We start from the raw sequence: 13,709 nt of genomic DNA, 5'->3' as shown, positions 1-13,709 counted from the left end.
TTCTGCTCTGCCACTTACTCCATCCCTGTTATGTTCCTGGTACAGTGAAACAGGTGGGAGGAGTATGTTTTGTCCTTAGGAGTGTTATCTATAGCTAAGGAAGGCTGTCAGAAAGCAAGGAAGAAATCTGGTGAGTAGATGAAGATACACCATTAGTACTTTATGATAATTCTAGATCAATAAGCAACAGTCACATTATTACCTGAATGTAATGGCTATTTCCACAGTAATAACAGTTTAAACAAACAAATTAAAGACACCTAAAGTGTAACCAAATGTCTAATCTCAATTATTACATGGAGCCTGCAGTCATAGTGAGCATGGTTCTTACTACAATACTTTCAGAAAGCCAGTGGAAATGAAGTGGAGACGAGAGTAAGCTTTGAATTTGTATATGAACCTTAAGCAGGGCATGGCTTGCTTTGATGCCCCTCTGATACTCTGATGCTTAGAAACAATCAACTTTTTGAAGGCAGACAACCGATTAGTTTTAACTGTCCTTGAATACTTTTGGCATCACCTATAGCCTTAGAGGCTATTTTTAAAAGATTTTGGCCAGGCCTTTGACAGATCATTTGATTTGTCCAAGGTTTTGACTTCTGACAATGAAAGCCAATCACATTGTCTGGCTTAAAGCAATTCTTATTTCCCATTGTGGAGAAATGGTGTGGTCCAGTACATTTTATGCTGAATGTAGAGTTCTAAACATTAGGGGTTGATTTCTAGTTTTGTCTTTGACTCACTAGATGACTTTTGAGAGTCATTTAATCTCAGTACATCTATTTTTCAATTCTCCAAATAGGGAAAAACAATCTTTAAAATCCATAACCTCCTCAAAAGGATATTAATTTCTCTCTGCTCTATTACTAGGACTCTAAAACATTGTTTCTCTCCTCTAAGACCATGTGAATTATTATTGTGCCCTGTTTATGTACACATGGTGTATGCAATGCTTTAAAAAAAAAAAGCAGGGAGAGTGGCCGAGATGGTGCAGTAGGAACACCCTGAGCTCACTTCCTTCCATGGGCACACCAAAATTATAACTATTTCCAGAGCAACTAGTGATGAGAAAGACCTGAAGACTAGCAGAGGGGATCTTCTACAACTAAAGATATAAAGATGAAAACTCCTAGCCACTGCAATCAGACAAGAAAAAGAAATAAAATAAATCTTAATTGGAAAGGAAGAAGTAAAATCATCACTATTTGCAGATGACATGATACTAAACATAGAAAATCTTAATGAAACCACCAAAAAATGACTAAAACTCATTGATGAGTTACATAAAGTTGCAAGAAACAAAATTAATGTACAGAAATCTGTTGCATTTACATACAGTAACAACAAACGATCAGAAAGAGAAATTAAGAAAACAATCCCATTTGCAGTCACATCAAAAAATGAATAAATCTAAGTAAGAAGGTAAAAGATACGTACTTCAAAAATTATAAAACATTGATGAAAGTAATTGAAGACAACACAAATAGATGGAAAGCTATACTGTGCTCATGGTTTGGAAGAATTAATGTTATTAATATGATCATAGTTCCCAAGGCAATGTACAGATTCAATGCAATTCCTATCAAAATGCCAATGACATTTTTCACAGAACTAGAAATCTAAAACACTAGAATAATTCTAAAATTTGTATGGAAACACAGAAGTCCCAAAATAGCCAAAAAAGGTCTTGAGAAAGAAGAACAAAACTAGAGGTATCATGCTCTCTGATTTCAAACAATCAGGAAAAAGCCTTTTCAATAAATGGTGCTGGGAAAACTGGACAGCAATATGAAAAAGAACCAAACTGGACTATTTTCACACACCATACAAAAAAAACACACAAAAACAAATTCAAAATGGATTAAAGGCATAAATGTAAGACGAAAAAACATAAAAATTCTAAAAGCAAACAGGCAGTATGCTCTTTGACATTCATCTTACTAATATTTTTTGGATATGTCTCCTTAGGCAAGGGAAAGAAAAGCAAAAATAAACAATGAAACTCCATCAAACTATAGTCTGATGTTAATCTTTCTTATTTCACCTACATTATCTTGGTGGCAGGGTCAGTGCTCTACCTCTCCTGGCTCTTTTCCATACACACAAAGGTTGGGCACAATAGGTACAAAATACTTTCTCATAATCATGACTCCCAAAATGAGGATATACATCACTGGGGTCCTATATATCCTGGTTTTAGTTCCAGTCAATATAGACACTACTGAAGTTCCACTGGAAATGAAAATTTAAGTGGTAAATTTCACAACATTTTTCCCTTTTATTCCTCCCTTCATTTATGTGTTCTGTTATGTGGATTGTTTGATTGCCTCATGCTTATACACTGGCGTCTGTTGTAATAGCACATAATTGAAGTATTCATTATCAAAACCTTTCTTTTCTCCAGTAACATATGGGTTTTTTTCACATTAAATATAAATTTCTGTTGTTAAAAATGATTGAGAGACAGATTTTTACCTCCACACATTTTTTAATAGAAAGAGTGCTTCTAAATAGAACCTACATCCTTGAAGCTGCATGTGTTGATCATGGGATACCATTCTAGGAAGAGGATCCAAAGATGGGTGTGTTGAAGACTTGAAACAGGGAGAATATTTCTTGTGAGTGTGCATGTGTGTGAGTGTACGTGTATGTATGTATTGTAATAATGATAATATAATAATAATGATGTTGACAGGTAAGTTTAGTCTCAAAAGGTGCATAGGCACTTTACTAGAACAGAAATTAGAGCAAGTCCAAAGACCTGGAGAACTTCTTATTTTACCTGCCCCGAAGCTATACCCTTAACCATGTCATCTCTAACTCCTCAGTTTTACCTCCCATCCAGCATCCTTTTAATTGTTCCCACCTTTCTAGTGTCTTGATTATCATCAGTCATGGTCACTGGTCCACCAGCACAGCAGCTGGAAAGTTTTCCATGCAATAAACAGGCAACATGTCAGCCAGGGTGCCCACCCTTCTCGCTCTTAGACAAGTGACACATGCCATCATTCTGACAATACTATATGTCATGCTTCACACAACATTTCAGGCAACACCATGTCGAATATCTTTTATAAAAGACTTTTGTAGTTTTGTTCTGATAACTGAACAAGGAGTGAAAAGATCGCTGAAACAAATTGTTTTCAAATTTCCTTTGTTTATTTTAATCTAGAAAAATGTTCATGGTAAATTGGGTGTTATCAGTACATATAGTTTTCACTCTCTACATAAAAGCAAGAAAAAAATTTTACAGTGCTGCTAGTAATTTTGGTTCTGACTAGTGCATAGTAGTAAGTTAGATGCATAAAACAGACAGGTAATAGCATATCCTGCAAAGTAAAGAGTTACATGTGCCTCATATCAGGCTCTAGGACTACAGCTGGGGATAACTAGACAATTCTGTTTTCCAATATTAAGTGATGTGAAGGTATGAAAGTACACAAATACCTTGTGTTGCAACATTTGCTAAGATAAAAACACATCCTTAAGAATTATACTGATTAAATTGCTCACACATTTCCAAAATATTGAATGTGCACCTATTATGTCCAACTTTAGATGACCATGCTGCATTTGCTCAAATAATAATGAACACAGTGTAAGAATTGTGACCACAGTATGACAAGGGAAGTGTAGTAGATTAATATTGAACTTGAAATCCTACAACACTTCAGGGCCAATGGCCCAAAACAGAAACCAGTGAACCACTGCTATTAAGTATTTTGTTAGGTATAGAACAAACATGAGCTTCTACTTTTCAGCACAGATTAGAATTAATTCTGGTAACTTGTAAGAGCTCTACCTGATACTTAAGTATGCCCTCAAATTTCAATATTACTTTCATGCATAGAGTGTAATATTAAAAGATAAACTATATCTCTTATAGACTATTAGATCATGTAATAAATACCATTTTAGTTACAATCTACCTTACAGATTGGAGTAGGAAGAAAGGAATTATGTAATTACACAGAAAGTGGCTAAGTAATCCCTGGGGATGATACAAATGTGTACCTACTTGTATACAATACTTTTGGCAGTTTACCAAACATGCATTATCCCATTTGCTTTTTGCTTCAGTTTCGTCATTTGTAAAGTAGGCTAATGGTTGCATCTACTCATGGTTGTTTGGAGGAAAATGTCTTCGTAAATATATGCAAAGTGCTTAGAACAATGCCAGGTATATAAAAGGCACCATATAACTGTTAGCTATTATCTACAAAATAAGTATAATAGTGAGAATTGAGTTAATTTATAAAAGGTACCTTATGCCTATCACATAGTACATAGCTAATTACCTAAGAAGCAGGTAGCAGTGTTGTTATTCCCATTTTATAAATGAAGAAAATTATGATTAAAAATTCAAGCAAATCCCCCGAAGGTCAAACAGTTAGTGTTACAAATATGGATGTCAACACATTGACATATGGCCTTTTAAAATGTCTATAGAATATTTCATTTTAACACACCCTATCTTCTCCCTCTCCATTTATCCTTCCTGTTTGTTTCTGAATACTCACTATGACAATTTATCTCAGTCAGAGAAAGTTCTGCTGCTCTAATTGTGGCTCTGCACTCATATTAAAGTTATTTCATTTTTGGTTTCTATGGAGATGAAATTTATGACTTTGCTGGGTTTGGAAATGTTATTCTAGGGGTTGATGTGTTTATCTTCACAAAAATGGAGGAGTTGACCTGGGCTTTAGAATCAGAAACTTGTTATTTAACATCGTTTGGGTACAAGAAAGGATCTACCACTTACTAGAAAATAGGTATGCTGATTCGTAACATAGTTTGGTCCATGAAGCATATTTTTCTTCATACTTTATTTTTCTGTTAGAAATATACATTAAAAAATATGCTCCTGTCTTCTATTTCTCCTTTCTTTCAAACAGACACATTGAAAAAAAACAAAACAAAACAAAACTCCCATATATTCCACAGCCATTCATTACTCTGGGTTCCCAGGGGATACTAGGAAATGCATGATATTCTACAGAGTATGGGAGTTCCTAAAATAATAGCTTGTTGATTTGATCTCAACAGGGGAATATTATAATATCTCCCTTGAGCTGTTGAAAAAGAAACCACCAACAACTAAACAAAATGTATTCTAAGCAAACATCTACAAAAGGAGCCATTGGATTTGGGAGAGCACGCAGGAAGATGTAATCTAGTCCTGCTGTGAAAATCCAGGTTGAAAAAAAAATGCCAATAAAACACATGCTGGTTGCACTATCAATCTTCAGAGCACTAGTGTTGGTGTTCACTTTGCCTATTTCCAAGAGCTTCCAGAGCATCTGGCTTCTGAATCTCTGACACTCCAGAAATGAAATCTCCAGGGATTTTAATTTCTGCATTTATTTTTAGGGAATCATAAATACATTATGTCTGACACATTCATTTTCTCTAGGCAGGCTGATGCTAGTGAAGTAGGAAAATTCAATTCATGACTAAGGAATTTGGTCATAGGGCACTAATAGAATGTCATGCATTCCAAACAATGCTCACGCATTGCGCTGGAGCACAGAGGGCATTTCTCTCTCACTCAGCAATTTGGATTTGGGGCATGAGAGAAGGATGGGCTTTTAAGGACTAATAAACTCTGTTATTATCCTCTCATTTTTGATTACCTGTAATTTCGTGAGTAAGTCACTGAAGAGAGTGATAGGAGAGGGGCTTTTTTCTTTCTGAAGAAACCAAAAGCTACACTACACCATTGTTCACATTCTGCAATCCAAAATGCTCTTCTTTTGTGTTTGCTTAATATATTTGAAAAAGGCTCACTGTTTAAGCTTTAAATCAAGACACAAAAAATTGGACTCAGTTGTTATTTGGAAGAACAAGAGCAGAATCAGCCTTAGACAAACTTGAAAGAAGGTCAAGCTTGAATTCCTGGGGCAACCAATACCTTCCCTCCCGTACTTCCTACCACTTATGTTCCTGTCAGTCGCTTGCTGTTCCCTGAGGCTTGTTAGTCTCTTGCTGTTCCCAGAGGTGCTGAATTATGACTTTCTTATACTGGAAACTGCATCTTATGATCTGGACGTTTTTGGCTCCCTGCTTCTTATCCTGTGCCCCTCACCTCCTTTAAGGTCCAATCTTTGACTGATGTGACTTAATGGGCAATATCTTTTTCCTTCGAACTGGGATTTTTTTTTTATTCCAGAGGAACTCTTTGACCTGATATAGTAGAATATGTGGTCATGTCTAATAGACTCTGTGCTTTATTTAGCTTGTTCAAACTCTTATCCAAGGCAGAAATCTCCTCTAGATAACTTGAGAGACAACAGAGTGTTAGTAATGCAGGGTATGGAATTGGATTACCTTAGCTCATATACCTCAGGTATATCTCTTACTACCTGCGTTGGACAGCTCATTTAGGCTACCTGTGCCCCAGGACCCACATCTGTCAAACTGGAGTAATAGTGCTTATTGCATAGAGTTGTGATGAGGATTCAGTAAGTTCACATCAAATGTGTGACCCAAAATAAAGATGCTCGATAAATGTTACTCTTAATTTTAACCTAGAATTTTTCCAGAATTTAGTAACCGAAAAGAGTCAAGAATAGGAAAAATAATTTATGAAGTAATCCTTATGAAGTAAAAGGCTCTTATCTCAAAATATTCAGCCTAAGCTGGCTTTACTTTTTCTTTTCCTAAAAGCCATCTTCCCCTTGGTCACCAGTGGTGCTTCCTCTAGCTTTTGAAAGCAGGAAGCACAGCTGGGCAGGTGGGAAAGCAGTTCAGATCTGCTCATTAGGGAACCAATGCCGCCTGGCCTCAACCCCAAAGATCGTCTATACAGGCAACTCAGAATGTCAGAGCCACGAAGTCCATCTCTTGACAAAACTATCAATGAAATTTGATGTCCACCACAGGGCTCAGATAAACATTTTATCACTCTGACTGCAAAACCAAGATGCTGCTCCCTGGACTCCTCTCATCCTTAAAGAAGCAAAGATGCTTCATAGCTCTGGCCTCTCCTCTTGTGTTCTCTCCCTTCCCTTTCCCCTGCTTGCTTCATCTCTCCTCTCTCTGCCTCTCTTTATCCCTGACCCCAGATTCTCACTAATCAGATGAGCGTGTCCTCTTGACCCAGAGAATGGAGCAGAAGAGGCAGGCAGAGAGAAAGTGTGGAAGGAGCTGCAGCACCGCTGGCTCCCTCTCTACTGCCCACTGATGAAGGGTTCCGGGTCCACTGCCATGTGGACCTACTAAGAGTCAGAACAGGGACATTCTGGTGCACAGGTGAGGGTTAGCCTGCTCAGATTTCTGGGAAAGCAGCTCTCCCTGTGGGGAAAGAGACCTGCCACTGGCCCATCAAAGCCAATTGCTGTACATTTTCCTCAGAAAGGAATCTTCAGAATAGCTACTCGGGAGGGCCCCGTAAGAAAATAAAAGCAATTGAGCCATTTATTGCTCAGCTGGATTGGAGTGAGGAGCAGAGATGGCAGGGAAAGTGCAGAGTATTTGCCCATCGGAAGGTTCCCACCTCCTGCCATGGTGGCACCTTGTTAGGATGCTTTGGTTCCCACTCATTAAAAAAATCAAGAGGATTGTCAATTCCTATGGTTACATTTGTGTCTGGAGTGATGTTGGTTGAACAATCTACACAAACTCCCAACCCAGACCCTCCACTGAATAAAGCTCTAAATATTTCCCCTCAGGGGTAAAATTATGTGATTATTTCTCTTTTAGTATTTAATCATTCTGTATGCTTCTGCCTCTTCCATTTTACCATGTTATTTATGGCAAACTTTTATCTTCTTTCTGGGTTCATGCCAAGTTTGCTAGACTTGGAAGATACTAAATGCTTCTTTATTGCTCTCTGATCTCCTTTGTTTTGTTTTCCATCTCCATTTGGAGATAACTCAAGTTGACCATGGGGATGTACCTAAGGTCTCTTACAGCCTCTCTACCACCCCAAGAAAGGAGCAGGTGAGTGAAGAGAATGCTGTTCAACAAACTGGGACCCAAAGACTCCCGAATTGGGTACAAAGCCCTGGCTGTCTCTGGCCCTTTCCCCATACACTATTCAGGGATTGCCCTCATATATGTAAAATTATTTGCTCCCTCTGCGTTTGGCATAGTGGGGAAGGAAGGTTTGCATCCCTCACCATCCACTGTCTATTTTCTGGGGCATTAGTGCTTCAATGGTATTTTAAAACGGCTCTAGGGTTTAGTAAGTATTTATGTATTAAACAATAATTTGCCTCTGGGCATCTTCCCAACACTGATGGTAGCTCTGGTTTCTATCATCAAATCAAATAAGCCCTTCTTGTTATTTCACGTGGCAGGTTTTCAAATACCTGAATGTGATTACCACATGTTACTGCTAAGTGTTCTTTACCTGGCTAAATGGCTCCTCTAATCACGTAACTCTAGATATATAACCTTCACAGCCACCTTCTTTGATAGAGCTCAGGTCATTAATGAACTCATCAACTGAAAAAGGGGATACCAAGAACTTGACTCAGCACCCTGATAAGCCATGTTTCCTGGGTGACTCCCTTCCATGTTTCTATGTAAAAGTACATGGGCAATGGGGGTGGGATTAATATAAATATGGGCTGCTTTCACTGGAAGAAGCAGTCACAGTGTTAGGTGCTGCACAGGTGCAGCATTAAAGGACAATGAACCATAGAATGAGTTAGTCCTTTCCAATTCTCTTTATTGCATCAAGGAGAAAGTTTCAGTTTAGTGCTAATTTGCAATCACTGGCAAACACCTTTTCATCCAAGGCCCAGTAGGCCTCAAGCTCAGAGCTTTAGGTAGGAGTATCTAGCAGGAATTTCAGAAAATTGCTTTGTTTCAATTATATATATTTCAATTTATAATAGAGATTTTATGTCTCTTTTAAAAATAAATATTTTCAAGATATTTGAAAAAACAGTTATTTAAAGAAAAATAATTAATATCTAAGATGGCCTCAAAAGGAAAATATGGTATTATAATGTCTGAAATTTAAGAAACACTTTAATAGAAAATTTGGGGAATGTTCCTGTTTCATTATCATCATTAAGCCGTAAAAGAGCTAGTTACATGTGTTCACATTACTGGGGAGGATTAGTTAACTGATATGAGAAGATCAGGAGGTGAGGTTTAAGTGGGGTGGTGATGGGTGGGCTGGAGTTAGCCAGTCAGATACGTGTGTGGAAGAAAGATGGTCTAAAAGGCAACTGTGGCGAGAGATGGAGAAGTACAGAGAAATAAACCAAGAAGGGCAGCAGGAATAGACTAAGATGGGGGCAGGTAGGAGGGCAGATCACCAACAGGCTTCTTTTCTGTTACCATACATATATATGAATGTTATATTTTTAATTTAAAAAGTAAGTTTATAGCTTAAAAACTTTAAGATTAGGAAAACAAACATAAAATTAAAATCTCTCATAACTCCAGTGTTGGCATTTTGTATCTTTCAGATTTCTTAATGAAGATGGTGATAACATCAATAAATACAACTTTTTCCCCCACAAATCTATTGCAGATTCTCTTCTGGTGGCGATAATTTAAATTTTTTCCTAGATGTTTTTTTCCCTAAAATAAACCTGATATTAAGAAATACTTGGCAGAGATTTATACTTGTTGAGTGACCCATTTTTCTCTGTATAAAAGAGAACTTTATCAACATATTTAAGCACATAAATAACATGTTCTGAAACTAGTATTTTTCTTCATTTTTATATTCTTTCAGAGTGTTGATTATGGAATAAATGTTTAATAATATCACTGCCATGAATGTTTACATAATATTTCATATCAAGAAGACATAATTCAACTTTTCATTCTTTTTCATCAATTCAAGTATTTCAAGATACCAACCTTCAAATAAATTTGTGGGACTATATAGTCTTCTGTATGAAAAAAATTACAGAATCAACAGTAACTAAACTTGACTAAACTGTTGTATGGCAAAGTTCAGATTTTGTATTAAATGGTGGATTCTTCTTTTAAAAGCTGACTAATAAAGCATTTTAAAATAAGTGCACTAGTTAAGGGCCTTGAAAAAGCTCCAATTAAAAATGAGTTTTACATGTACTGAATTTTATTCACTAAACTAGATTCACAGCCCTTTTTTTTTTCCTCTGAAATGATCAGGCAGATTTTTTTTTAAAGGTGAAAAAACATGTTAGCCTCCTCAGTGCTGTTTCTCATACTGGAATTACAAGTTATAAATGTTTTGCTGCAAAGATGGCTGTACATTTCCTTACATATTTTCAGGAACTGATCATTCAAAAAATACTACTATTATTTGATACTATGCATTTTGGGGATTCCATGTAACTTTTTTCTTGTTCCCTTTCAGCTCACTGATTTTTTTTATTGTTGTGGTATTTTAAAATAATGTGCCTCTCAAGACCTAATTCCTAATTATATCAAATGTAAAACAATCTAACATGTGGCATGTTTAACCATAGAGATGTATGTAACTAAATTAGGCACTTGCAATATATTAGTGATTTATTTTCTGCTAAATTTTATTATGAATATGCCTGTGCTTTATTTTATCCAATTCATATTAAATATTCTGAGACCCTAATAGCACAGAGGGAAAACTGAGTGCCTGAATTCCTATCATAAAAATTAAGTCCTGGATACCAAGTATTGTGTAGCTGCAGGTGTACAAAAGAAATACTCCCAGGAAGTTAAACAACTTTTAACCACAAATCCTTAGATAACGTTCTTTTCTGACATTATCCTGAAAGGAAGCCTACACTGAATCTTGGACTTCAGGAGATGTAACATAGGGTAGGTAAATCTGATAGAGAGAAAAATACAAACAAAAATAAGAAGAGAATAAAATAAGGTGCTTATGGAGATTCAGGTTTAGGTGTGGCTTCTCTATGGATTTGTACAGAAAAACTTTCAGAAGTGAAAGGAACCCTAGAGGCAGAAAGGAACAAATTTCTTTGTTAGATCCTTTACCAAGACTTCAGGTATCTGAAGTCCAAAACAGGAGATCATGACAGAACATGAATAAAAACCTGGCAGAACTGTGCAATTCAAAGCCACCTCAGGACAGTTGGATACAATCAAAAAAGGGTAAAGTAAGATCTCTTGGGGAAATAAGGTAAAGCAGAACTTCAACTCCCTTCCCTCTACTTAAATAATGGAAATAATGTGTGGTTTCTCATCTAAAGATAAAGAAGAAAGGACATATATGGAAAAGAGAGGGTTCAACTGCCTGTGGTACAAGAATATCTAAGTTCATATAAAATACTCATAACCAACAAAGGAACAAACACATTCATATGTCACTAAGGTAGGAAATATCATTTGAAATTCAATTTGAAAGGCAGAATTATATTTTTCTATTTACTAAAAACATTTTATCTAGTTGACAATGTTTTTGTCAAGATTCATGTTTCTCCTGCAGTTAATGTTTGTAAAGTACCTTGTGCTTTTTTGGTAGGAAGGATTTATAAATGAAAAGATAAATCAGTGTCTGAATAAATGATTTTTAAAAGTACAAACTTCAGTTTTAAGATTTAGTTTGGTTTTAAAAAAAGGACTCTTGCTCTTTAGATTCAAGGTATGCAAGTATATGCTATTTTCCTAAAATTCACTGCCAGCACAAAACACAGAAGTTTTTCCCTAAGCCAGGCAACACTGTCTGGTGGGTCTTAAACATGGTGGGGGGTTGGGGAGTTATCAGAGACCCCAGGGGACTGGGGATGTGCTTTCAAAATGTATAGGTTTCCAGGCCCCACCCCTGATTTACTGAATCAGGATCTCTAGAAGATCCCAGAACCTGTTAGGTTTATAAAGTTCTCCAGATGTTTATGCAGAGCAGACAGGTTTGGGATTTACAAGTAGAATCCATTCCTAATATTGATCACACAAATCATCCCTGTTCTACATTCATGAGGAGACATTAGAGCATACTGAAGAGAGAACTTTCATCTCTGTCTCTGATTGCAAGATAAATCGAGTGTAGAATTAAGGTATGTATCAATTTCAACCTTAAATTATTCTCTGAGACAAAACAATGATTTGAGATTTAAGAAATCTTCTCCAAATGCTATAATATAAACTTCTTGATATAATAATTCCTATTTTATTCATCTTTTTATCTTTAGCATTTAGCACATACTTTGTCTAAATCCAGACAAATCTACTATCATTTAGTCATTCACAAAGTGATTTACAATAGAGAATAAAAAGATAAGGATCTTTCCCTGTTACAGCTTAGATTCTACTAGGAGAGACAAACAATAAACTCAGAAACAAATACATAGGATAATCTGAAGAAACAATGAGTACCCTGAAGAAAATAGGGTAATGTGACAGAAGGTGAGGAGAGTTGGGACAGGAAAGCATTTATTTAAATCAGTTATCAGGGAAGGACTTCCTGAGGAGGTGAGCTCTGAGCAAGAAGCCAAGTGAATATCAGGGGATGGAGCAGTGCAGGCAAAGGAACAGTAAAAGCAAAGGAAAACTCACCGTATTTGAGAAACAGAAAGGCAGGTGTGTGAAGTATCTTGAGTTAGTGGTAGGGTGGTAAGAGGTAAAATACTGAGAGGGAGACAGTGGGAAGGAGGTGGTGGTATGACCTGAAATAACTTGAACAGCTGGCCTGGGGCTTAGGGTGTTTACCTTGGTGATGAAGAGCAACACTGGCTTTGGTTTCAGTAAGACCTGGATCCCAGTCCTGGCTTCACTGATTCCTAGAGAAGTGACCTTGGGTATACAACTTCATCTAGCCAACTCTAATTGCTTCACTGGTAAAATGGGGGTAATCATAGAGTAATAAGGCTTCATAGCATTGTTATCAGGATTAAATGAGAAAATAGATATAAAGTGCTTAGACCAGTGCCTGGCACTTAGCAAAGACTCTATAAGTGTTAGCCGTCATTATGATGGGCATAATTACATTCTTTCAATATAAAATATATTACAGCATGTATATATGCATATTCTCGCGCTGTATGTACATATGTAAATTCGTACCTTCAGTGTAAAATAGTATAATGATTATATATAAGAATACAGGTGGAACAACAAATAAGTGATTGATAATTTGGACTATAAACTGTTGGCTAGTAAATACTGATTTTGGAGTTAACATCCGTAGTTACTAATTGTGTGGTCTCTTCCAAAACAGAATTAAATGAAAATTAGATTCTTCTACACTGGTATATTCTCTGATCCAGATACATTTTCCTGACAATTTTAGCTCAGAGGATGGTTCAGCTTACAACACTAAGAAGCATATCTCTACTCTGGTTTTAGAAAATTCCAGCCTTTCCCAAACATATTGTGCCCAGCTTTGTCCTGATTCACACTGAACAAACCCACCTAAATTCAAATCCATTTCATTCCATTATAATTTAAAGAATAATATGAGGAATCAAATATACATTAACTATTAAGTAAAATATCGCAGCTATATGTGTCACATGAGCTATTAAAAAATAAAAACATAGTCCTTCTAGTAAGGTTTCTCATTGGCTGGCAAACATACTTCTTTTTCAATTATTCATGTACTTGATGCCAGGATTAAATAAAATGTATTTATTTGTGTATTACCTTGTACATGCTTACCACATAATAAACATCAAATAGATTGTAGCTATTATGAGGATATTGATGACAATGCAGAAATGCTTTTCCAACTTGGAGTAATTCTTGAATATAAAGACATACAAGCCCTTCACCCCCACCCCAATCCTTTTTTTTTTTTTTTTTTTTTTTGCGGTACGTGG

At 36.3% G+C, this 13,709-nt stretch overlaps 1 protein-coding gene across 1 annotated transcript in view; it reads right to left on the bottom strand.

Moving 5' to 3' along the window:
- Positions 1 to 12,490, bottom strand: part of MAGI2 (membrane associated guanylate kinase, WW and PDZ domain containing 2) — a gene marked incomplete at its 5' end in the record, with an annotated part of 1,082,576 nt that extends 1,070,086 nt beyond the window's left edge. The window contains one exon of the mRNA XM_060156186.1: positions 12,448 to 12,490. Coding sequence (XP_060012169.1) covers positions 12,448 to 12,490 — 43 coding nt within the window. The remainder of the gene's footprint in view (positions 1 to 12,447) is intronic.
- Between the last annotated feature and the right edge of the window lie 1,219 nt (positions 12,491 to 13,709).

The sequence above is a fragment of the Lagenorhynchus albirostris genome, chromosome 8, assembly GCF_949774975.1.
Source record: "Lagenorhynchus albirostris chromosome 8, mLagAlb1.1, whole genome shotgun sequence".
Lineage (NCBI taxonomy): Eukaryota > Metazoa > Chordata > Mammalia > Artiodactyla > Delphinidae > Lagenorhynchus > Lagenorhynchus albirostris.
Note: the sequence above shows the minus strand (reverse complement) of the source record. Positions and strands in the feature narration are given on the sequence as shown.